General features: G+C 38.3%; 1 protein-coding gene across 3 annotated transcripts; it reads left to right on the top strand.

Moving 5' to 3' along the window:
- On the top strand, nt 1–25,266 carry LOC109927719 (gamma-aminobutyric acid type A receptor subunit rho3). 3 transcript variants are annotated; one of them, XM_020527711.2, is made up of 10 exons: nt 1–383; nt 1,119–1,318; nt 4,926–5,032; nt 10,895–10,962; nt 11,921–12,144; nt 15,321–15,403; nt 15,729–15,869; nt 19,183–19,335; nt 21,116–21,312; nt 24,719–25,266. In XM_020527711.2, exons 2-10 carry the CDS (start codon nt 1,197–1,199, stop codon nt 25,019–25,021), a joined length of 1,398 nt encoding a protein of 465 aa, XP_020383300.1. In that variant the 5' UTR covers nt 1–383; nt 1,119–1,196; the 3' UTR covers nt 25,022–25,266. The 3 variants fall into 3 exon arrangements, with proteins under 3 accessions (XP_020383300.1, XP_020383301.1, XP_048458799.1); XM_020527712.2 differs by having other exon boundaries at nt 4,929–5,032; XM_048602842.1 differs by having other exon boundaries at nt 1–111.
- The last annotated feature ends 309 nt before the right edge of the window (nt 25,267–25,575 follow it).

Below are 25,575 nucleotides of genomic sequence, written 5' to 3' on the forward strand. Positions count from 1 at the left end.
GATTATTTCTACTTTTGACAGATGAAATACGCCACGCAGGGGATTTGCTGCACAGAAATGTTTACGTAGACAGCGATATCTCTATCAATACAGTCCAGAATTCCGTATTTAGTAAGTAATTAATCTGTAGGAACCGATTCTATCCCTGAAACGCTTAGTAGAAACAGTTCTCCCTGTGTGGAGGTCTGAGAATGAAGTCAGTTTGCTCAATGCTTGGTCGTCTGTTGGAACCTTTCACCTTTATTTAATCAGACCTCCGATTTTACCAACCCACACCATTTCCAGTATTGTTCCAATTCTGCAGATTTCAAAATCTTCCAAATCCACGATTATTTGGAGCAATTGCAAAACTCCAGCTTTAGTCATGGGGATTAATGCTGCTGGTAAGTGCATCACTTGATATATCTGCCAAACGTTATTGTATTTGACTTTTTAAAAATAATACACCGTTATTATTTATAAAACCCCTCTGGACATTCTATCTGATAGTGTCACAAGAAAACCTAAGATGCCTTCTATGCAAAATTGGTAATTTTTATACAAAATAATTCATTTTAGAGCATTGACAGGCGATTACGTGCGTCAAACTAACCCTTTGATGTTTGATGGAACAGTTAGCAGTTCTTTGTGATGCATTTACCTCTCCTCTCCCCTCCCTTACCCCTTTCAGTTTTGACTGAAAACATTAAGTATCCTGTGGTTTCCAACGGAGTAGGAAAGACTGGTTGACCTTTCATCAGATTTTAATGTTACTGGACTATTTTTGGCCTCTGGTCTGGGTAGTTATAAAGAGGATTAAAATGATTGGCGTCACTCCTTTTCCCCTAATTCTCGGAAGTGCATCTTGCATGTATTTGTTATTTTCCAGTTCTGGAGCCATTTGGTTTGAATGTGACATCCACCTTCAAATATTGAAAATAAATAATAAAACTGGGCCCATTCCAGTCAGGCATTAATGGATTTTAGTCCTGACTGTAATTCAATGTATTTTAAGTCTTAAGGATATTTTCTCCGTCAAAATAAAACCGGATTCCAGAATCGAGAGAAAAATAGAAAGTGAGCTGGTGAAATGTGTGGCATATTCAGAGAAGCTGATACTTTTCTTATTGGTGTCTTAGGTCGCCTGTTTAAAATGACATGGCAGCTTGAGTTATCTTGACTGTCTCCATGTATAAAAAACCTGTGAATTAAAAGCCATGCTGTTCTTCTGGGGGCTGCTGTTTCTCACCTTGTTTCCGGTTGCAATGGAGAAGGGCAGTGCCAGTCATAGCAAAAAACACCACCAGCAGCCCAAATCTGAGGACATCAAACAGAAAAGGTAAGCTGCTTTGTGGCAATCTGAATGATAACTTGGTCAAAATGAACACGTTAGATTGCACAAGAAAAATAGTTTTGATATTTACATTTTCAACTTCAGCTAATCTCTTGCATCCAGGCATCAAGAATATTTGTTATTTTTAGCTGTGACCAACAATTCCGCTCTCCTCGCTTTTGATAACATTTCAGGTTGAGTCACCCTTCCTCAGAGTTCTGAGGAAGAAACGTTTACTCTGATTTCTCTCCACAGATGCTGCCAGACCTGTTGAGCTTTTCCAGCAATCTATGCTCTTGTTTCTGATTTACAGCATCTGCAATTCTTTATGTTTTTAATGATCAGTCTTACAGCTAACACTGCTAGTAAGGTGCAAATCAGACAGCAACTTCCAGCAATTGCACGTGCTGTAGCCAAATTTGCAGGTGACACAAAAATACGTGGAAAGGCGGGTTGAGAGAGGAATACAAACACTTTACACAGTGATGTTGATAGGTTAAGTGCCAAAAAGTTGGCAAATGGTGCGTAATATGGAGTAATTTGAAGTTGTTCATTTCAGAAGGGAGAACAAAAGAATTATTATATGAATGGAGAAAAACTGCAGAAAGCTGCAACACAAAGGGACTTGGTGGTACTTGTGCATGAAACACAGAAAACTAGCATAAGAGTTGCAGCAGGTAATAGAAGATGAATGGAATGGGGGCCCTTATTTCAAGGGATTGGAGTACAAGAGTAAGGAAGTCTTATGGCAATTGTGCAAGGTGCTGGTGAGATCATATCAGCAGTCTGTCAGCAGTTTTTGTTCACTTATTCAAGGAAAGATATTACTGCATTGGAGGCAGTTCAGAGAAGGTTCACTGGGGTGATTCTTGGTGCGGAAGGATTGTCTTATCAGCAAAGACTAAACAGGTTGGGTCTGTACTTATTGGAGATTGGAAGAATGAGAGGTGATCTCTTGGAAACAGATAAGATTCTTAAGGGGCTTGACAGGGTAAATGCTGAGAGAATGTTTTCCCTCATGGGAGAGTCTAGGACTAGCGGGCATAGCCTTAGAATTGAGGGTGCCAATTTAAGACTGAGATGAGGAGAAATTTCTTCTCTCACAGAGTTGTGAGTCTTTCAAACTCCTTGCCACAGGGAGCTGTGTGAGCGGAGTCCTTGTGTATATTTAAGGCTGAGATAGATAAGTTCTCGATCAGTAGGGGAATCAAGGGATATGGGGAAAGGGTAGGAAAATGGACGTGAGGAATGTTAAATCTGCCATGATCCTATTGAATGGTGGAGCCAACTCGAGGGCCTGAGTGGTCTACTCCTGTTCCCATTTCCTATGATCTTACGGTCTTATAAATGTGAAAATCAGGAAATTGCTATTGAGGTGCCCTGCTCCTCCAGAAACCTCTTTCTAACTGAGGGACTCAACATTGGAATCTATGGAATAGTGTGAAGTTGCTGTACTTAGTTGATATATACCAAGTAATTTATCCAGAAAAAGATGTAACTTTTTATTTAAGCACAACAGAATATTTATTTCCGTGGTAAGTCTTAATTTCTGCCAAAAAATCTCTCTGCGCTGAAAATAGTAATGTGGAGTCTAATACCTTCAGATTTTATTTATTGCGCATTTAAAAAAAGCAAACAATTTTATAATATGTAAATTTTCTTTATGTCTATTTTATCTCTTTCAATTCTACCTTCCTCTGTCCTTATTTTACATTTTTTAATGATTTGACATTGAATTAAATGTTCTCACTGACACTTCCTGGTTCAATACCTACATTCCACATTTAGGATTCTTCAATCTGATAAAGAGATATGAAAATGCTTGCCTTATTTACACAGGGCCCAGATACCATGCATTCAAATGATGTTCTAATTTTAAAAGCCTTCATTAGAAAATCATGTAGAAAGTTTATGGGCAAGTGATAGTGTATAGAATATCTACTGCTTTCTGTTTGTTGCTGAGAGGAAGGCTCAGGTCCATGAGTAACCAATGCAAAATAAGTGTGGATTTCCTTTCAATGTGAGAAATTCAAAAGTCAACACTTGCCATTTCCTCATACCACATGTTATTTCTCTAATTCAAATACCGTTCTTAGGAGCAGTCTGAGAGCTAAGGTGAGTTATTTGCCTGTTCCTTGGTCATGAGACTAGGGTACATCATTTCACCTGACAACTACTTTTGGCTATATCTCATTCTTCATGAGCAACTTGTTAATGCCTACCCTACTAGGTCCCTCATTTTGTGTGATTAACCCTGTCACATGTCTTCACTGATATCGTCTGAAACAGTCTGGGTGAAATATGGTGTATAGAATTCTGGAGGAAACAGCTATAACACTGAATGAGAGATCGTAGGAACTGCAGCTGCTGGAGAATCCGAGACAACAAGGTGCAGGGCTGGATGAACACAGCAGGCCAAGCAGCAATCCGACCCCACCACCAAAGACATCTTTCCCTCCCCATCCTTATCTGCTTTCCGGAGGGACCACTCTCTCCGTGACTCCCTTGTCCGCTCCACACTCCCCTCCAGCTCCACCACACCCAGCACTTTTCTCTGCAACCGCAGGAAGTGCTACACCTGCCCCCATACCTCCTCCCTCACCCCCATCCCAGGCCCCAAGAAGACTTTCCACATCAAGCAGATGTTCACCTGCACATCTGCCAATGTGGTATACTGCATCCGCTGTACCCGGTGTGGCTATCTCTACATCGGGGAAACCATGTGGAGGTTCAGGGACCGCTCTGCAGAACACCTACGCTCGGTTCGCAATAAACAACTGCACCTCCCAGTCGCGAACCATTTCAACTCCCCCTCCCATTCCTCAGACGACACGTCCATCCTGAACCTCCTGCAGTGCCACAAGGTTGCAGGAACAGCAATTCATATTCCGCTTGGGAACCCTGCAGCCCAATGGTATCAATGTGGATTTCACAAGCTTCAAAATCTCCCCTCCCCCTACCACATCCCAAAACCAGTCCAGCTCGTCCCTGCCTCCCTAACCTGTTCTTCCTCCCACCCATCCCCTCCTCCCACCTCAAGCCGCACCTCCATCTCCTACCGACTAACCTCATCCCGCCCCCTTGACCTGTCCGTCCTCCCTGGACTGACCTATCCCCTCCCTAACTCCCCACCTATGCTCACCTTTACTGGCCCCATCCCCACCTCTTCGACCTGTTTGTTTCCTCTCCACCTATCCTCTCCTCTATCCATCTTCTATCCGCCTCCCACTCTCTCCCTATTTATTTCAGAACCCCCTTCCCCTCCCCCTTTTCTGATGAAGGGTCTAGGCCCGAAACGTCAGCCTCTCTGCTCCTATGATGCTGCTTGGCCTGCTGTGTTCATCCAGCCCTGCACCTTGTTGTCTCTTATAACACTGAATGCTTCATTGTAAAGGCTCTATCCTCTAACCTGGTGAGATCCATTCATGAGCTCAACAATACACGGGTATAGTTTTGTCTCCCTATTTTCTTTGTGTTGTTTTTTAGCACATGATATTAAGTATTGTTTCATTTAACTAATCTCGCAAATACTGATATCTGGTGTTTTTAAAAGTGGTGTTGCATCTATGCTTTTCTGTTACGATTTTGAAAGGAATCTTATGTTTTGCTTCAGTAGACCAGAAAGTAAAAGATCTGATTCAACTAAAACACACCTGACAAAATCTGAACAACTTCTTAGAATAGAGGACCATGATTTTGCGATGAGACCTGGATTTGGAGGTAAAGGTTTTCTGCCAATTTCACTACGCTATTCAATAGTTTAAATATTTTTCCTAATTCTGAAAAGTATAACTCTTATTATGGATTTTCTGTAGCTCTTATATTTTCATGTGAAAACAAATCAAACAGCATAATTGGATAGTCAAAATCTGAGTCTCTCAGAACCTGAAGTAATATAAAAAGATTTGCGAGCATTTGGCTACTATAAACATAAAATTTACACAGTGTAATTGTCATGATATTGTAAATGAACTTTAAATAGGGGAAATTATCCTTTATGGTGTGGGTTCGAAGCCATTCAATTTGCTAATATCTGCTCAGGTTATCAGTTGTGCCTGGGAACAGACCCAGAAAACATTCCCTTTCTAATATTACTCTTGGTGGTAATTTTCATATGCCAGTGTTCCCACTGAATATGTACATAGAAAACATATTAAAATAATGTACTACCTAAAGAATGTGTCAATGCAAAGCATTTTAGTGCTAAATCAACAATTCCTCTTCAATGGCCTAGAATTTTCAAATTAGTGAAGATAATTGTTTTAGTGCTTGTAATTATTATTGTGAAAAATTGACAGTAAATTTTAGTGCCTACACATGTGTAATTAAAAATGAAATTTCATAAGTTCCTATCTGTGAGACAGACCCAACACCTCCACAGGATATGCTGCTGCCTTTTCAACCTAGGATCAGAGAATTGATGTGAACATAAACTAGTTACATGCTTTTCTCACTGTAAAAATCATTGAAAATGCTATACTTTGTTGAATTAGTTGTAAATTAATTTTTAGCAGCATACTGAGTCAAATTAATATTGAATATTGTGGTTCTGTAAAACAAATTTTATGGAGTATTATTCTGACCATACTATAATAAATATTGTGCAATTTTTGAAATTGTCAAAATATGAATTTCTAATAGTCCATCTCGTAATTATTTAAAATCTTGTAAAATCAATAAGAAATGAATTATAATCCATGCTTTTTATTTCCTGGCTGGGTGTCTGTAAGAATTCTTCAGTCTGATTGGCCTGCTTGATGACTACGTTGTTCATGATTACTCCAGATCCTGTATAGATGGTGCCAAGTTTGAAAGGGCAAAATAAATGCTCTAAACTCTGCAAAATTATGAGGGCATCTTTTTTTAAATGTCAGTGATGAGTATAGTCCCTTTGCCGCTGGCAGCAAAAAGGCCAATATAACTGATACTAAATTTGGGACTAAATAAAGATTTTGTTTTGCTATCACCAATATAAATTTTATTTTCACTCCGTATTGTAAATAAAAAGTGTTTTAAAATCATCATTATGTCAAGGATGGCAGCAGTTCAAGAAGGCATCTCACCACCAAATTCTCCAGGGCAATTAGAATGGGCAATAAAAGCTAGCCCATTAGCATTGTTTACATGCCATGAAGGAATAAGGAGCAAAAAGTAGGTAAAGTCAAATAATGTAGATAAAAAATGTGGCATTATAAATGAAGTGGTAATAAACCTTTTAAATAGTGGATTTCTTTTACATTTATTTTTCTGTCCATTACTGGCAAAGGTTTCTCTACATTACAAACTATAATGTTGGGTTGCTTGTTAAAATGTTTCCTTTACTTTTAGGTGAAAGTACGTGATTAAGCCTTTTTTTTACTTGTTCTTTATAGGATGTATTCAAATTAAAATTATTATGGGATTGATTGTAGGAGACAGAGCCAATGTTAAATATTTGTCTCTGAAATTTTTTTCGATCTTCATGCTAATTGTATTTCCACTGTGAAGCTAGTGGATATAATTAATTAAAGGTTGCTCATCCAGTTAATTTTCAATAAGAAGAAATTATTCGTTTTAAGATTGTGTGTGGTTATATCCATTCATTCTGTGCATGAGAAATTAAAGTTTTGGACATTAAATTGACAAGTACTTACAGCGGTTATTTTTCATTTGATTGCTATCACTCAAAATTGCAATCCCAATTTCAGTTAGTACAGTGCTATTTAAATCTTAATTTATAGAAGCTAATTTGTAATCCCAGCCCAGGAGCCACGAGGCCTATAGTGAATAGCCCCAAGATTACACTGGAAGCTAATGGCTTGATCGTCCAGGATTTTCCACAGCTATCTTTTAAAACTCTTTGCAGCACACTCCAAACATGAGTTTGAAGAGCTTGGAGAGAATAAGATCAAGATAAGATAAGTGAAATTTCTAGATGCTGTGGTTTACTAAGGATTCAATTTAAATTAACTTTTGAAGCTCGTAGAAATAGAGAAAGTGAAATCATGGCAGAATTCTCTATTTAGTGAAGTTTGTGCAGCAAGGGATCGAGGGAAGCCTCCTTAGTCTCTCATTGTCCAGGAATCATTGGATGTGGTAGCTGACAAAGTGGATACAATTTCCATTGTCTTCAGAAAAGATGAAAATAATAGGTTCTAGTTTAGGAAGATTGCAAATTTAATATATGCAGCCCATGCCTACTGTAAATATTCTCAGCATGCAGGTCATCCTTGAAGCAAATCCTAACCAGTTGCTGCATTAGCAGCACTGACACAACCTCTTAGCTCCTCATAAGCACTTGCACACCCATGAACCTTCAGAGACCAGTTGTCAATGGATATATTTCAGGCTGGAGCAAGGTTTGTAGTGAAATTCCTGAAGGGTCAGTCTTGGGATCCGTGAACTTCCTGAACAATATTTATGATCTTGGCCTTGGTGTATTGGGCACAATTTCAAAGTTTGCAGACATCTGACATGTGGGAATCTTTGAAAGGCCAGTTGATCAGTATTCATGACTAGTATGTTCCCATGAGGATGAAAGATAACGATGGCAAGATTCGGGAAACTTAGGTGACTAGAGATATTGAAAATTTAGTTAAAAAGATTTCGGCAGCATACGTAACATTTATAAAGGTATATAAAGGAAACAGAAAAGAACTTAAACAAGAAATTAGAAGATCTGGAAGGAGCCAAGAAATATCCTTGGCAAGTAGGACTATGGAGAATCCCAAGTCATTTTATGCATATATTAAGAGTAAAATGGTAACTAGGCAAAGGATAAGTCCACTGAAGGATAAAGGGAGGAAATTGTGTGTGGAGCCAGAGGAATTGGGTGAGGTCCTTAGTGAGTACTTAACACCAATATTTACAAAGGAGAGGGTCATGGATGATTGTAAGATTAGGGAGGAGTATGTTTATTTTCTGGGACATGTCAATATTTGGAAGGAGGAGCTGTTGTGTGTCTTGATAAATATTCAGGTAGATAAATTCCCAGGGCCTAAGGGGATCTATCCCAGGATACTGAGGGAGGCAAAGGTGGAGATTTCTGGGGCCTTGACAAAGACCTTTGTATCCTCTTTAGCCCTAGGGCGAGGATCCAGAAGACTGGAGAACAGACAATGTTTTTCTTTTGTTTAAAACAGTTGACAAAGATAATCCAGGAAATAATAGGCCAGTGAACCTTACATCAGTGGTCAAGAAAGTATTACAGAAGATTCTCAGAGAAAGAATTTACTTGCATTTAGAGAAGAATGGACCGAATAGGCATAGTTAGCATGTCTTTATGTGTGGAGGTCTTGGCTCATAAATTTGATTGAGTTTTTTGAGGAAGAGATGAAGATGACAGATGAGGTAAAACAGTGGATGTTATTAACATGGACTTTACTGAAGCATTTGACAAAGTCCCTCATGGTAGACTGGTCCAGAGGATTAAGTCACATTTGATCCATGGTAAGTTGGCAAATTGCACACAAAATTAGCTTGGTGATAGAAGACAGAGGGTAGTTATGGAGGGGTGTTTTTCTAACTGGAAGTCTGTGACAAGTGGCATTCTACAATGATCAATGCTGGGACCTCTGTCGTTTGTAATATATATATATATGATTTGGATGAAAATGTAAGTGGTCTGATTAGTAACTTTGCAGATGAAATGCAAAGTTGTAATGCTCTTCGGAGGGGCAGTTTTGACTTGATGGGCTGAATGGCCTGTTTCCACACTGTAGAGATTTTATGATTCAATGATTGTGAAAATTGGTGGAGTTGTGGATACTGAGGAAGAATATTAAAGGATACAATGGGATATGGATCAGTTGGAAAATTGAGTGGAAAAAGGAAGATTCGGTTTAATCTGGACAAATGTGAGGTGATGCATTTTGGGAAGTCAAATGCAAAAGTTAAGTGTACAGTATATGGTAGGACTCTTAGGAGCATTGACATATGGAGCGATCTTGGGGTGTAAGTCCACAGCTCCCTGAAAGTGGCAACACAAATAGATAAAGTGGTAAAGAAGGCATATGGCTTGCTTGCCTTCATTAGTTTGGGCATTGAGTATAAAAGTTGGCAAGCCATGTTGCAACTGTATAAAACTTTAGTTAGGCTATATTTGAAGTATTGTGGGAAGTTCTGGTCCCCATACTATAGGAAGTTTGTGGAGGCTTTGGAGAGGGTGCAAAAGAGGTTTACAAAGATGTTATCTGAATTGGAATGTGTTAGGTATAAAGAGAGGTTGGACAAACTTGGATTGTTTGCACTTGAGTGTAGGTAGCTGAGGGCTGACCTGATAGATCTATATAAAATTGTGAAAGGCAATGGATAGCGTGGATAGTTGGAGTCTTTTTCCCAGGGTGGAAATGTTAAATACTAGGGGACATAGGTTTAAGTGAGAGGGAGAGGTTTAAAGGAAATGTGCAAGGTAAGTTTTTTTACACAGCCTAGGTTGCACTGCTAGGGGAAATGGCAGAAGCAGATACATTGGCAAGATTTAAGAGGCATTTAGACAGACAGGAACAGGCAGGGAATAGAGGGATACTGACCATGTGCAGGCAGATGGGACTAGTTTAGAATGGCATAATGGTCGACACAAACATGGTGGTCTGAAGGGCCTGTTTCTGTGCTGTACAGTTCTACATTCGACGTTCTATAATACAACATTGGAAACATTGTAAGCTGTGAGGAGGACTGTATAGAACTTCAAAGGACTTTGACAAGTTGATGAAGTGGGCAAATAGGAAGCAAATGAAGTTCAAAGTGGAGAAGTGAGACGTGATACATTTTACTGTTAAGAACATGAAGAGACAATATAACACTAAGGGTACTTTATAAATGGATCTGAAGGAAAAAAGAGACCTGGGTGTACATGCATTTTGGTGGAGAAACAGATGCTTTTGTTTCTTCTTAAACCATTGAACTCTTCCTTTTTTACTACCCTTGTTTTTGGTTTCAAGCTGTTTATTCCTGTCAGCTGCTGTGAAGATAATTTCAGCCAGCTAAACATCTCTTTCTGTATATATCCGTGATTTTTCCAAAGTCCTCCATCACTTTAAACTTTTCCAAATTTCTAGCTCTAAGTGTCTCCTTTCCAACATCGACGGTCAATTCCTCTGCACCTCCAATAGGATAGCTTTCACTTCTTCCTTAAACAGAGGCTCAGTTAGTCCCCAACTACCATACTATCCTCCATCTGGATAAATATATTCTTATATTGAATCTACTCTCTTCCTTCAAAGATAATGTGGAAACCCATGCCAGTCTAAGCTAAGCCTGCTTTTTCATGGACTATGTGGAATAATCTTTGTTCTAGTTGTACTTACTCCCATTCATTATCTTCCTGACATAGCTGGCTAGAGTACTGCTAATTCCTGCTCCTGCTGTGAATCCAAAATCTTTTCTCTAACTTGAACTTTTCTCTATACGCTTACTGCTTTGGGTCACCACCATTTCTATTTTGATTTCAGATTTGCAGCGTTTGCTACAAGTTTTGCATTTTATTTATGTTATTAAGAATGCCCAAGTTACCGTAGGATAACTGCTGCTTTTGGAACTGCAAGAAGTTAACACATAAAAAAGGTAAAATTAAAGTCACATGTTTCCTACTTGCCTTTTAAGGAGCAGCAGTATCTGTTGGTATAGATGTCCAGATCGAAAGCATTGACAGCATTTCTGAAGTTGATATGGTAAGTCTGAACTTTTGTTACTGATGGACAGAAATTTACCTACAGCAAAAATGCACTACATAACTGTACCATAAGCACATTGCATATTATTGTATTTATTATCATTTTATTTGAATTTGAATTTGATTTGCTGATGAAAGAGGATCCTGACTTTTGGCTTTCCATTGCTGTTGGTCTGTTTGATTGGCTCATGTCAAAAACAACTAATATTTGTACTTTCAAAGTAATAAAATAAATAAAAACATCAGAAACTCACAGGAATGTTTTAAAATAAAATTAGGCACTGAGCTGAATAAGGATGAGTTGAGTTAGACAACCACATCTTGGTTACAAGGGTTAGTTCTATGTCTTGTCTTAAAGGAGGAAAGCAAGTTGTAAGAAAGGGATTCTTGGCAAGTGGAGACACAATCACCAATGGTGCAATGAATAAAAACAGTGTTCACAAGATGCCAGAAATAAATGAATGAAGACATCGTGGAGGGTTGTGTGACTGTAGGAGAATGCAGAGACTGGGAGGCATGAGGCTTCACTGGGAGCCAATATAATTTAGTTCACAATTGGGCGACGTGTGAACAGGATTTGATGCAGCTTAAGACTTGAACAGCAGAGTTTTGGATGAACTCAGGGAGTTTAGAATATGGGACATGAGCCAGGAATTCATTCGAGGTAACAAGGCAGGAGGAAGGGTTTCAGTAGGAGATGAATGATCATGGAAATAGGCAATCTCACTGCTGGTGCGAATATATAGTCTCAGCTGATCTTGGAATCAAATATGATGCTAACGTTACCACCATGCCAGCAGTAGTAATTGAGCTGATATCTAGGAAATTAGGTTGGAACAAGGACTGAAAACAATGGTTTGTCATGTAAATAATTACCAGCCTTAACATTCCATATTTTTACAATCATCCCTCTTTTGATTCAGAATCCATTTACTGCTGATGTTTCGTATCCATAGGACTTTACAATGACTTTGTATCTAAGACACTACTGGAAAGATAGCAGACTCGCTTTTCCAAGTTCCAACAACAGAAGTATGACATTTGATGGAAGATTAGTCAAGAAAATTTGGGTTCCGGATGTGTTTTTTGTTCACTCCAAAAGATCTTTCATACATGACACAACTATGGAGAACATCATGCTAAGGGTATATCCAGATGGCAACATCCTGTACAGTTTAAGGTGAATCATTGCTAATTGACTTTTCTTAGTATTGCTGAGTTTAGTTTTTTCCGTATTAATCTTCTGTTGGGGTTTCCTTCCATAAATCCTTTTAAAGTGGATAATACTTGATATCAATGGAAATACAAGATTTATTTTCCATTATATGCACTATGTTCTCTCACACTGTATTACAGCTAGATGACAGATCAACTATTCCCACATTTCAAAATGCTATCTCATCAAAATGATACACATGATTCTTATTATTATTCAAATCCTTCAAGCTCCTGCACAATATAATTAATATTGATACAAAATGTTTTTATTTGTACTTCAATAGTCATTTACATTGCAAAGCTTCAAATAATCCATGAAATGAGTTTACATGAGGTCAAGCTGAATTGATGTGAGAGATTGCATTTTTTGGTCAAGTTTTAGAAAATGCAAAGGTTTCTATTTTCAATTCCAGCAAAAGAAATGCTAACCTTATTCCAAAAACGTAACTCCGTAGCTTAGGTTGTGTGTTGCATTAGATTTTGTAATGCAAGCCCCACTCTCTCATTCGATTAGGTTACAAAGAAAAGGAAAGCTTTCCCAGAGACCTTAATCTGCAATACTCTTGATAAGGGTTTGCAAAGCTACATTTGGGAACAGCTCTTAAAGATCTACAAATCTTCACAAATGAGGAAATTTTGGTGCATGGAAGGGAGTGAACTAATAGCTTTTAATGATACGTTAAGGACATGTGGGCAACTTGTTTAAAATGGCAGCCATATTGCAAGACGAATTCCTACAGAACTGAATGACTCCCTGAAGTAAATAACAGGTTGGGTAGGGAGGTGTGCATGCATGGACGAGCACAGTCACTTAGGAAGCTGAAGATAAATGTGTTCCTCCATTTTTACAACATTTCTTATGCAGTTTGTCAAGCATGTCACACATCGAAAATGGCAACTCATATACCTATGTTAATGTGTACAAGCAATCTTTGTGCAATTGTATTAATTTGTATGGAAAGTCTCAAACTTTGAAGTAATTTTACTGATGTTGTAACATAGTTATAGCTGGAAGAGTTCTGAGGTAGTGTCACACAGCATTGGATACCATAAATATGAATCTATTGAGAATTATGCTATAAACTTATCAATAGTGAGATGGAAATTGCAATGATTACACAATTAATCTTTGTTTCATTTTAAATTCTGCACTTTCATTTTGTATTTGTTTGAGCAAAATGACTCCTTAAATTTCTTGTGCAATGTGAAGCCAGTTCTCCTAACAGTCTGAATCTAATGTGTGCCATTTTAAATGCGATTTAAGTATGAAAGTTAGAACAAATTTTGTGTGTTGCTTTTATTACTTGCCATTATAGTCAAAATTTGAATGATATTCATGTTTTGTTGCATGTGTTCACAAATGCTTCAGTGACTGAGGAGCTGTGAATATTGTTCAATTATCAGCTAGCATCCTCATTTCTGACCTTATGTTGAAGGGATGAGCATTGATGAAGCAGTTGAATATGTTTGGGTCTAGTACACTACCCCGGTGTGCCACCAGTGATGTTTGGGATTCCTTTAGGTTAAACATAACCACATTCACATTGACTTCAATTTTGACAGGACCCCTGGATATCGTACTCAACCAAAAGCTGCCTTGATGTCAAGGGTAGAGACCTTCATGTCACCTCTAAAATTCAGCTCTTTGGTTCATGTTTGTACAAATGTTGCAATGACGCTTGGACTTCATTGACCTTGGTGGAACCTAATCTGTTTCAGTGAACAGGTTGTTGCTAAATAAATGCAAATTGATTGCACTCTTATTTACACCTCTTATTTCTTTCCAGATGATTGAAAATAAACTGATGGAACTATGATTACCTGGATTGGACCTAACCAGCTTATTGTATTCAGGATATACCTGGACAATTTTCCATATTATTGGGTAGAAGCCAGTGTAGTAGCTGTAATAAGTAGCTATACTAAGGATACAGTGGCTCTGGGGCACCTGTTCACTTCTACATTCAGGGTGTTGTCAGGGCACAAAGACTTTGCTGAATCTAGAGCCTTCAACTAGTTCTTAATATCTCATGGAGTTAACCAAATTGGGTAAAGACTGGTGTCGGGGGACTTCAGTATCAGATCAAGATCAATCAACCACTAGGTAGTTCATATTAACATATGAAGTAGGAAACCACAGGACAGGTAGACCATTCAGCCCTTTGGGCCTTCTCCTATCAGTAAGTTCACAGCCGATTTGTTTGTGCTTCAAACTCTACATTCCCACCTCGTCCTGATAACCTTTGATTGCCTTATCTTCTAGATGAAGGTGACTGAAAATGTTTCAGCTTTGTTGTTTGCACTGATGTTCATCTTTTATAGAATCCCTACAGTATGGAAACAAGCCCTTCAGCTCAACAAGTCTACACCAACTCTTAGAGCATCCCACCCAGACCCATCCCCCTAATCTACGCATCCCTGAACACTATGGGTAATTTAGCATGGCCAATCCACCTAGCCTGCACATCTTTGGATTGTGGGAGGAAACCAGAGAAAACTCATGCAGACAGAGAGAATGTGCAAACTCCATACAGACAGTCGCCCGAGGGTGAAATTGAACCCGGGCCCCTGGCACTGTGAGGCAGCAATGCTAACTACTGAGCCACCGTAATCTTGATCACTAAGCTGTATTTATAGCATGCTGTTTCCAGTGTCTGACTTATATTACTGCTGTTCTGCTGTTCTGGCTACAGATTGTGGTCTGGCTTTATTCTATTGCAACATTTCCATAACAGATTTATAAAATTGAGTGTCTAGCTAGGATATTTAGGGGACATTAAGAGGCAATGATATTGCTGTAGTCACATATAGGCTAGACTAAGTAGGAAGGCAGATTTCCTTTCTGAAAAATCCTTAAAGAACCAAATAGGTATTTATGGTTATCCAGCAGTTTAATGGATATTATTGAGACTAGCACTTTATTCCAGATTTACTAATTGCCAGCTGCAATAGTGGAATTTTAACATATATTGGGAGCATTTAATTCCAGGCATCTGGACTAGTCCAGTAACATTCCCACTATATGGCAATTACTGTAGTGTCTATCTTTAAATAAGCCTATTTTAAAAAAAATACCTTGGTGCTTATGTGGCTTAAATTAGAGCATATTTTATAGCTTGTTTTGAATACTTTTTGTAGAACTACAGTCACTGCCATGTGTTCAATGGATTTTAGCAGCTTTCCCCTTGATACTCAGAACTGCTCACTGGAGCTTGAAAGTTGTAAGTATCTAATACTTGGTTTAGTAAGTTTGAGTGGTAATACTTGTTTATTCTTCAATGCATTTAAAAGTTTGGTGTGATATAAGTATCATAGGCTGAAATTTTCTTTGTTTCCATTGTTATCTAAACTATAATTTTAATTTATTTAATTTTTTAAATTAACTGACTGATAAGAATTAGTCATCTAGAGCTTAGGATAATACAGTCAAATGCTGGCATGTTTGATAAATTTGTAAAATTATTTTACCAACCTAATTATAGTAAAATAAGTTGTCAGTTTGTAATCTTGGCTTGACTGTAATAATGCCTTTATGTTTTCCTACAGATGCTTACAATGAAAAAGATCTAATGCTCCATTGGAAGAATGAAAAGGAACCACTGAAGACAGATGAACAGATTTTACTTGCTCAGTTTTTCATACAAGAATTTCGTGCATCAAGTGGACTTGCATTTTATAGCAGCACTGGTACGTTTCTCTCACCATGATAGGTATCTGAATGATGGAAAGCTGAAAGATTGTAATCCTACAGAGAGAGGTTCAATTGCTATTGTACAATTTGATAGCAAATTATCATAAATATGCCCATTGAGAACAGTATGACTTATTGGATACTCATAATACATAGCAATAAGCATTTTGACACTGGTCCAGCTAATGGGTAATGCAGATGATGGTGCAGAAAGAGTTATTGTCCATAAACCAGATTTGTGTCATTATCATTTCAATGGATTCATTCCTAATAAAATAATAAAAGCTTAGGCTTTGTGAAAAATCAAACATTCTGGATCATTGTAAAACTTAGGGAGGTTAATTATGTTAGTTATTTGAGTGGTGGGACGAGATAGCATACATTAGAGCAATGGTGAGGAGTCCTTAAAGGTCAATTCCTGGAGAATGACTCAGCATGATGGATAGTGAGAGACAACGGTGAAACTTACGGTGTTACTAGAGGTCTACAGACGCATTTGGAGAGTCCCAAGGAATATGCAGAGACGAGCCATGGGTGATTCAAAAACAATTTGAATATTTGACAGAACCAAATAAGCTGAGAAGTACTGTTGAGAGGGGTTAGGGTTTGAGGGAACTGCAATGATGAAATATCTCAAGTGCAAGAGGCCATGACCAAATGAGGTGATGAAGAGAATGCATAATAGGGAGCAGAGATTGTTAAATACAAGGTGATAGTATGATATTGAGATTCAGACTAGGATATGAAACGCATATACAAATGGTCAGAAAGGAAAACCTATTTACATTAATAATGTTTCATTGTATGTAGGTGATAGTCATGAACTGGGGATTTACTTCCTACAAATAGACACAGTCTGAATCGAAAGTTATTGGGTTAGAAGGTGCTTGCTAGTAATGTGTAAGTGTGTATAAAATGCTTATAAAAATATGTAAATGTCAGCTTTAGCTTTATTCTTCATTGATTCCCTTTGTGAACTATGATGTTAGATTACTTACATATGTGGCAGACAATAAAGAAGATCTTGGGTTTCAGGTTTATTTGAGAAACTGGCCCAATTTTTGAGGACCTATCTTTAGTAAAATGAGGTCTACACTCATGTGAGTTAACATTAATTCACTTTATTAATCAGTTTTATTCTTAGAGTAAAAGTCTAAACTCTTCAATGCATACTACCGTATAAAGGAAGTGCCAGAGAGGAAGACTGCAATGGAGCTAAGTCCATTTCAGGAGCCAGTAAGGGGATGAAGGTTCAGCTTAGAACTAAAAACTGGTCAATGTTCAATCCATGAGGCAGTGAGAAGTAATAGTCAGTTTAGAAGACTTCATAGATTGGCCTTTGAAATGTTGGGTGCTGTTGGAGGAGCAGAAAGTAGAAAATGAATAATCAGTGATTGATTTGAGGGACCGATGGAGAAATTAAGTTTAATCTAGGGAGCTAATAGAGAAGAAGAGTAAAGCTCATGAACTAGGAGAAGGGGATAATCTAGGAAATAGCCGAAGAATACAGATTAGCTGTGAAGATCAATAAATCACTGTAGCTCGGTTTAGGAACTTAGTAGATCAACAAACTTCAACACAGGAACAAACGTAGGAATAGACTTCAGAGTGAAAGCCAAAGAGAATCAATGAAGAATCAATGAGCACAGACATAAATCCCAGAAAAATGTGGAGCCCACTTCAGAAGTGAGAACTTGCTTGGTATCTAAATCACAGCAGAATAATGCCCAGAAGCTAGAGAAATATTGGAGTTCATTCCAAAGCACAAGAAGTAACTTTAAAAAACCAAGGATTACTTTTGGATGCCAGAAGGCAGTGACACCCTCTCAATCGCCCCTGGATTGTACAGCAGCAATACAGAGTGTTGTCATCAGATGAGACTCAGGTGGGCTAACAGCAACAGAATTCCAAATAGATAGGGTCAGATGATCGATGTAGTATATTTTGATTTTATAAGAAGGCATTCAATAAAATGCCACACACAAGTTTAGCACTCAAGATTGTGGATATTAGCCAATTCCCATTGAATTCAGGACTGGTTAACAGAGAAAACAGACAGCCAATAAAAGAGCTATTGTAGGGATGCCAGGGTGTTACTTGTGCAGTGTCACCAGGATATGTACTTGGCATCGGTGATTTAAAATGTACTACAATGATTTAGGTGAGAAGATTGTGTGACTCAGGTTCGCTGGTGATACAAAACTGGGTGGGAGGGAAAGCTGTTAGTAGAAGAGACTGGTTCGGTGACTGGGCAAGAGGGTGATAGATGCAACATAATGGAAAATGTGTGGAATTATTCACTTTTGTCAGAAGAATTGAAAGCAGAATGCTTTTTAAAAGGTGAGTGGCTAGTACATACTGGTATTTAGGGATATTTGAAGACCTTGTACAAAAATCAGGGAAAGGTAACATGCAGTCCAACAAGCAATTAGGAAGGCTTTATTCCAATGGGATAAGAGTACAGAAACCATGCTGCAATTATATTGGGCTTTGATTTTAAAAATTACATTGGAAGTACTCTGTACAGTTTTGGTCTCCTGACATAGGGAAGAAAAGAGAGGTTGGTAATCTCAATGGTCTGGTAATCCAGAAAACCACAATAGCACCTGTGGCTGTGGGTTTGAATCTCACATGGCAGATGTTGACATTTTAATTCAATTAAACTGGACTTAATACAAACCTAATGGTGACAATGTAACCACTGTTGATTGTTGTAAAATATCCACCTGATTTACTAGTGCTGATTAGGAAAGGAAATTTGCTATCTTTATCCAGTCTGGTCTACATGTGTTTGCAGACCTACAGCAATGTGGTTGACTCTTAACTGCCCCTTTGCAATTAGGGACGAGCAATAAGTGTTGGCCCAATGACATCCAGATCCCATGAACAAATTTGATTTTAGAACGAAAATGTTTGACTTACAGGAATGCAATAAAGATTTGGGTATAATGGAGAGTTTGGGTATAATGGCCACATAGTCTTTGAAATTCGGAGGATTCTTCTAATTTGAGAGGACTTAACAGCTAGATGCTGAGAAGCTGTTTCCCTTGGCTGTAGAGTCTGAACTGAAGATCTCAGGATAAGGGCAAATTGGAACAAGGGGAAATGCCTTCATTCAAAGGATTGTGAATTTTTTGAATTCTCTACTCCAGAGGATGAAGACTGCTCAGCTATTGGGCATATTGAAGGCTGATATCAATAGATTTTTAGGCACTGAGAGGATGAAGAAATATGAGGATAGATGCAGTTGAGGTAGAAACTTGGCTACGAGAAGAAAATTTACCAAAATTGTAACTTTTCTTTTCTCAGGTTGGTACAACAGATTGTTCATTAATTTCATCCTGAGGAGACACATTTTCTTTTTTCTTTTACAAACCTACTTTCCAACCATGTTAATGGTCATGTTATCTTGGGTTTCCTTCTGGATTGACAGAAGAGCAGTCCCGGCTCGGGTTTCACTGGGTAATTTATTTTAATTTTCTTTATGTTTCTTCTTGTCTTTATCAAGGTGAGGGATAAAACAGCCCAATGACAGCATGAAAACTCTTAAATTAAATGAAAATGATAACATTGTGCATAAACTTAAAACCTCACAAGAGGATTTCCCTCAGCTCTGGTAACAATTTTTCCATTTATTGCATTGAATGAGATTGACAACTTAGTGCCAGCCAGCCAGTTCCCCAAAATGAGAAGCTTTGAGATGTGTGTCAGTGTTTACCGGAAATTAGGTTGAATATGCTTGTTGTAGCGGGCTGATTTCAAATAGTTGCAATTGCTTCACCTCATATCCCTATGTCTTTAGAGGAACCATTGGTCTAGTATTATTACTAGACTATTAATCAGGCAACCCAGGTAATGTTCTGGGGATCCAGGTTCAAATCCTGCCATGGTAGATCGTGACGTTTGCATTAAATTTCAAAACAAAATCTGGTATTAAAAGTCTAATGATGACCATGAAACTATTGCTGATTGTCAAGAGAAACCCATCCAGTTCACTAATGTCCTTAGGGAAGGAATCTCCCATCCTATTCTGGTCTGGTGTACGTGTGACACCAGACCCACAGCAATGTGGTTGACTCTTAACTGCCCTCTGGGACAATAAATGCTGTCCTAGCTAGCGACACCCACATCCCATGAACAAAACAAAACACTAGTGCAAGAATAACAATATGGAAACCTGTTAAAGGTTTGTGGCTAGGACAGCATGATAGTACATTGAGGAAGTATTAGAAATAAAGAGACATTTGTGAACTCCCTCACAAATTTTTCTGAAATTCAGCCTCTCATTATTTAGCTCTGTCCCATTCAGTTCACGTCAGTTTCCTGCATTTCCACAACTATTGTGTTATTGTAGATTTACACCTTTATGTTTTGGTACAGTATGTCCAGAGTCACTATATATTTATTTGTGATTTAACTTTGTTTGACTGAGATCTGCATCTGGCTTAAAGTATACACTGCCAGTCTCAGTGGACAAAGAATTGCAGACTTGTGTTGCATCCCAAAGCTGAGAAGGTTCTATATCTGGAATGGCTTTCCCAAAGCCATGCCCCTTTACTGCATAATAATGGAATATGAAGAGGAACAGTGGAAGCAAGAGCTCTGTGAAAGTGAGGCCTAAAGCAGAAGTAAGCAACACACTTGATTACACTGAACTCATATCAATTGTTCTGTTACATACTAATTGCAGGAAATCTGGTGCAAATTCCCATTCATAACAGTGACATAAACTGGTACCAATTTTGGCATATGTGACATTGAGGAAATTCAATACTTTTGCATCCAACATGATGAATGTAACTTTTGATTTCAGCATAACTTAAAGATAAGCATTTAAGAATTAAGTTTGCATGAAATTTAGCTTGACTCGGTTTATGCCTCATGAAAGCACACGTTAAAATACTAGCTAAAATGTTTGTGCTTAATGTTGATCCCTGTAATTGTTGAGATCTTATCTTTCAAATAGCACAACTAAAAGTGCTGGTTAGACACAATTCAATGCTGCATCACTTCTAAGCTGTTGTTAGTGGCAATGGTTAGAATTGTTTTATTGCCTCTTTTATGGATTGTTCAAAAAGATGGAGAAAAATCCCAAAAAAATTGGAGATGCTGGCCGGAGACAGGTGATCAACCCACTTTCTATTCTTGAGCCAGATTAGAATACAGGTCCAGGTTTTTTCTTTAACTACTGTCTGCCTCACACCATCAATATTTCTTACATATTTTTCTTTTCTACTGCAAGGAATAACGATTGTTTTAACTATGTCAACAATTATAACTGGAGTGAATGCATCAATGCCTCGAGTCTCTTACGTTAAAGCTGTGGATATCTACCTCTGGGTCAGCTTTCTCTTTGTCTTCCTTTCTATAATTGAATATGCAGCTGTAAACTATCTAACCACTATTGAAGAAAGGAAAAGAATGAAACAGAGAGAGAAGGTAAGATAACTAAAATTGTTCATTTTTTAAAAAAGTATACAAAATAGAAATTGAGAGAATTCTTTAAAGGTTCATCTGATAAATTATGTATGGAGTTTTTCTTTATGTGACATCTGCATTTGAACATGCTGAAATCGCAATTATGATGATTTTGAACATAATTTGGTGCTATCATTCTCAAAGGTTGGGCTTGCCTTTAAAATGACTGAGTGTTTCTAAGGCACATGTGATCTTTTCCAAAAGCTATCTGGGGAAAGGAAGTGGGACCCAGTTTATATGTAATGGGCTATTAGATTTTCTGATTAATGGCAAACATATTCAGATAAATATGCTGCTCCTTTTTTACATTAAGAGTCCCAAATTCCTGATGGAATATTCCATCAGGACTCCTCCAGAAATTCCAGGAGGCCAGGTAAGTAGAGTATCAGGTGGTTAGGGGATTGTTGCAGGGTGCCAGGTAAGTAGGACTCCAAATGGGTACAGTACCAGGGCACAAAATGTGAAAGGGGTCAGGTTAGTGATGGGAATGTTTAGATTAGGTCAGGTGGGCAGGGGATGTTTGGATTTGTGGAAACATGGGTGGTTGGTGTCAGGTTCTGGGGAGACAAGGGGTGTGTCGGGCTCCAACAGTCAGAGTGGAAGGAGGTGATCAGTGCTGGGAGGGTGCATGAGGAGTCGGGTCCCCGGGGAGAAGGGAATTTTGGATATTAAATGGATGTTTTTGGATTCTGGGATGAGACAGAGTTATCACATCGCAGGTGGAGAGGGTGCATGTCTGGTTTCCAGGGGAGGGGGGGTATTTGGGGCCTCGGATGAGGGCACATTTTGGGTCCCTAGGGAAAGTAGAGTTGTTGAGTTCTGAGAGAGGAGATTTTCAGGTACTATCGGTGGCAACAAGAGGTCGGGTGGGTGCATGGAGTGTTTGCTTCCAGGGAAGTGGAGGAATCTCAGGTTCAATGGTGGGGGAAGGGTATCAAGTCTAGGTGGAAAGGGGGATTCTGGATCAGCGGATATGTAGTTGGGGGGAGTCTATGGTAAATTGGTCATGTTTAAAAGTTAGCCAAACTTTAGACCAGATTTTTAAAAGTCTAACTTTTCCTGAGTAACTAGTCACTTAACTGCAGTGAAATCATCCAAATTCTCCAGTTAAGATAGATACTTTTGGAGGGTTCCAGGTTTTGGAAATGGCCCATCAGAATTTTCAATTTCCTGGTTAATTTCCTCAGAGTCTGGTTCATCAGAGATTTTACAGGGTTCTGATGTGCAACTCCCATTTACACAGCAGAATCGACTACCAGGGGAAAATCTAGGCCAAGAGGTTTCCCATTAAAACAAAGATGAGGAGAAATATCTTGTCTCATAGGTCAGTGGTCTTCTGAATTCTTTTCCCCAGTGTGCATGGGAGCTGGGCCATTAAATATGTTCAAAGCTGAGTAGGATTTTAATGGGGGATACACAGGTAAACGAAGTGAAGAGCACAATCGATCAGCCTCGATCTTATTGAATGGCAGAGCAAGCTAAATGAAGCACGTATGTCACAAAGTCCAGCTTCATGATGCATGATTACTTAATAGTATGCAAGATTAGGTGGAACAGGTTTGTGGGCAAGATACTTTCTTGCCAAAATTTGCAAGCTCGAAGGCAGCCACATACATCCTGATGGATACAGCAATGAATTTATAGGATAAACATTAGCTGGGTCAGAGGGAACAAGTGAGGAGAAGCAACCATGCAGGAGTTCTTTTTTTTCTGCCATCAGATATCTCTTCAGTGTTCAGTTCAACTGGATAGCCACATTACAATCCTACTGTTGGTCAAGTTAGGTAGTTTTCACTTAAAGTTGGGGATCTATTCATGAAAATTACTACTTTAAACAACGTTAAGGAAATCATGGGTTTGCGTAGGAGTCATTTTGAGGTTAGCATGGGGGTGAGGTGGGGTGGGTTGGCAGAAGCTGGACCAGGAGACAAGTCTGTGGGGAGAGGAAATACTGGGAGACAAAGCAGGGGTAGGGCTTAATGACATTAAAACCAGAAGTGCCAATTAATTCAAAGAAAAAGCCCTAAAGATAAAAATAGGTTCAAAGAAAATAATGTTAAGCAAGACAATGGAAACAAGAAATACCAATTACTGAGTAAACTTACCAAGGGATTATTTCATATAGTGATGTTGTGGTGATCTGGTGATGCACCTCTAGTAATCCAGACACCAAGCCTAATGCTGTGGGAACATGAGTTCATATCCTACCATGGTAGCTGATAGTATTGAAAATTAATTAAGAAATCTGGAATATAAAAACTAGTTTCAGTAATGGTGAAAACTACCATGAATACAAATTCCCTTGAGGGAAGAAAATGTATCATTCTATCCTAATCTAGTCTACGTGTGACTCCAGATCCACAGCAATGTATTTGACTCTTAGTTGCTCTCTGAAATGGCCAACAAACTATTTAGTTCAAGATCAACTAGGGATGGGCAATTACTGTTAGCCTTGCCAATGACACCCACAGACCATGAAAGAAGAATTGATGCATAGATTAATCTTAGTATCATTGGTGGTGCCAAGCCTGTATTATAATTTAGTTGTAGATAATACAACTTACCCACTGATTTTCAATTGGCCCAATGTGTTTAGAGTCAGTTCCACAGTCATTGGTAGAAAGGTATGCCAAAATGTTAAGATATAATTGGTTTGGCATGATGGTTGTGGCCAAATAAACCATAAGATTTCTGGTCTCCCTATTCTGACTCAATATCTCAATGGCCCACTCTTCCACAACAAATGGTAAATTAATAATTATTTTACCAAAGTTTCCAAGTGGATGCAATGGCGTATTTGTATGATCATTGGTGAATTGCAAACAGCTATGTAGATCCTATTTTCTTTGGAAGACTTGGAAAGAGCGGTTCTTTTGCATTTCTCAATCAGTTTCTCATTTCTAGTGAAATTGTCACTTGTCATTAAAATTAACACTTCCTTCATGATCAACAAATAATCAACAGTAATTATGTCTATGATCAACTATATATTTTGAGGACCAGTTCTCAAGGAAATACCTGGTCCCATTGCTGTTGTCAGAACCCATAATCTTAGAAGAAAATAAACCCTGTTATTACACAGAAAGGAAGAAAAGAGCTTATATTAAATTAGACTGAAGTAATTTGAAATTATATTAACTTGCAGTTGCTTTTACAGATCTGAAGATGACTTAGTAAATTAAGATACAGTGAACAGATTTGTAAATCAAAATGTTGCTTTGAACAGTTATCAAATTTTAGAAATGTTGGGCTCGATTTTAACTCATTTAAAACCCACTTACTTGCATTGAGTTAACATTAGGCCCTAACAGTCAATTCAATGCAGATGTCAGTATCAGTGATAATCACAAAAGTACTTATTTTTCAGTTTTCAGATTCCTTTAGGTTGAATCAGACGCAAACTATGGCTTTTGACGGCTGCTACCATGATAGTCAGCTGGATCTGTCAGACTATGCTGAAGCCCGTTTAAGTGTAGCAAACACTGAAGCCAGAGAACGTGTATCCTGTTCAAATCCGGATGGTCAACAGTTGAGGAGAAAGAAATCTATTAAGGGGAATGTCACTGCAGTTATGATAAAAAATAATCATGTTATTGATACTTACTCGAGGGTTTTATTTCCTACAGCATTTATTCTTTTTAATTTTATTTATTGGTGCTTATTTTCATAAATGTTGGTCATTCCCAACCTTTCTAATATTCTTTAATTTAGGGAAGATGGTGGTTTAGTGGTAATATCACTGGACTAGGAATCCCGATAAGCCTAGGCTAACACCCAGGACCGTGGGTTCAAATCCCACCACGGTAGTTGGGTGGAATTTCAATTCAATCAATAAAAAACATACTGGATGTTAAGCTAGTCTCAGTAATGTTGTCTATGACAGCTATCATTAAAAACCTGTCTGGTTCTGTAACACCCTTTAGCAAAGGAAATCTGCTGTCCTTACCTCATCTGGTCTGCAGTAGATGTGATTAACTTTTAACTGGCCTGTGAAATGGTCTAACAAGATATTTCCATTCAAGGACAATTAGGGATGGAAAAAACTGCTGGCCTTATCAGAGAGACCCACTTCCAGTGAAAGAATATGGAAAAAAAATAGTGAGCCTAAAATTTGGGTCATGTAGTGCCCATTTTTCACATGCTACAGTAGTCTCTTAAAGCTGGGCAGCCATTGAATGTTAACTTGAACTAATGATGGATTTCATCGAAAGGAAGTAACAGTTG

Source organism: Rhincodon typus, chromosome 11, assembly GCF_021869965.1.
Source record: "Rhincodon typus isolate 14 chromosome 11, sRhiTyp1.1, whole genome shotgun sequence".
Taxonomy (NCBI): Eukaryota; Metazoa; Chordata; class Chondrichthyes; order Orectolobiformes; family Rhincodontidae; genus Rhincodon; species Rhincodon typus.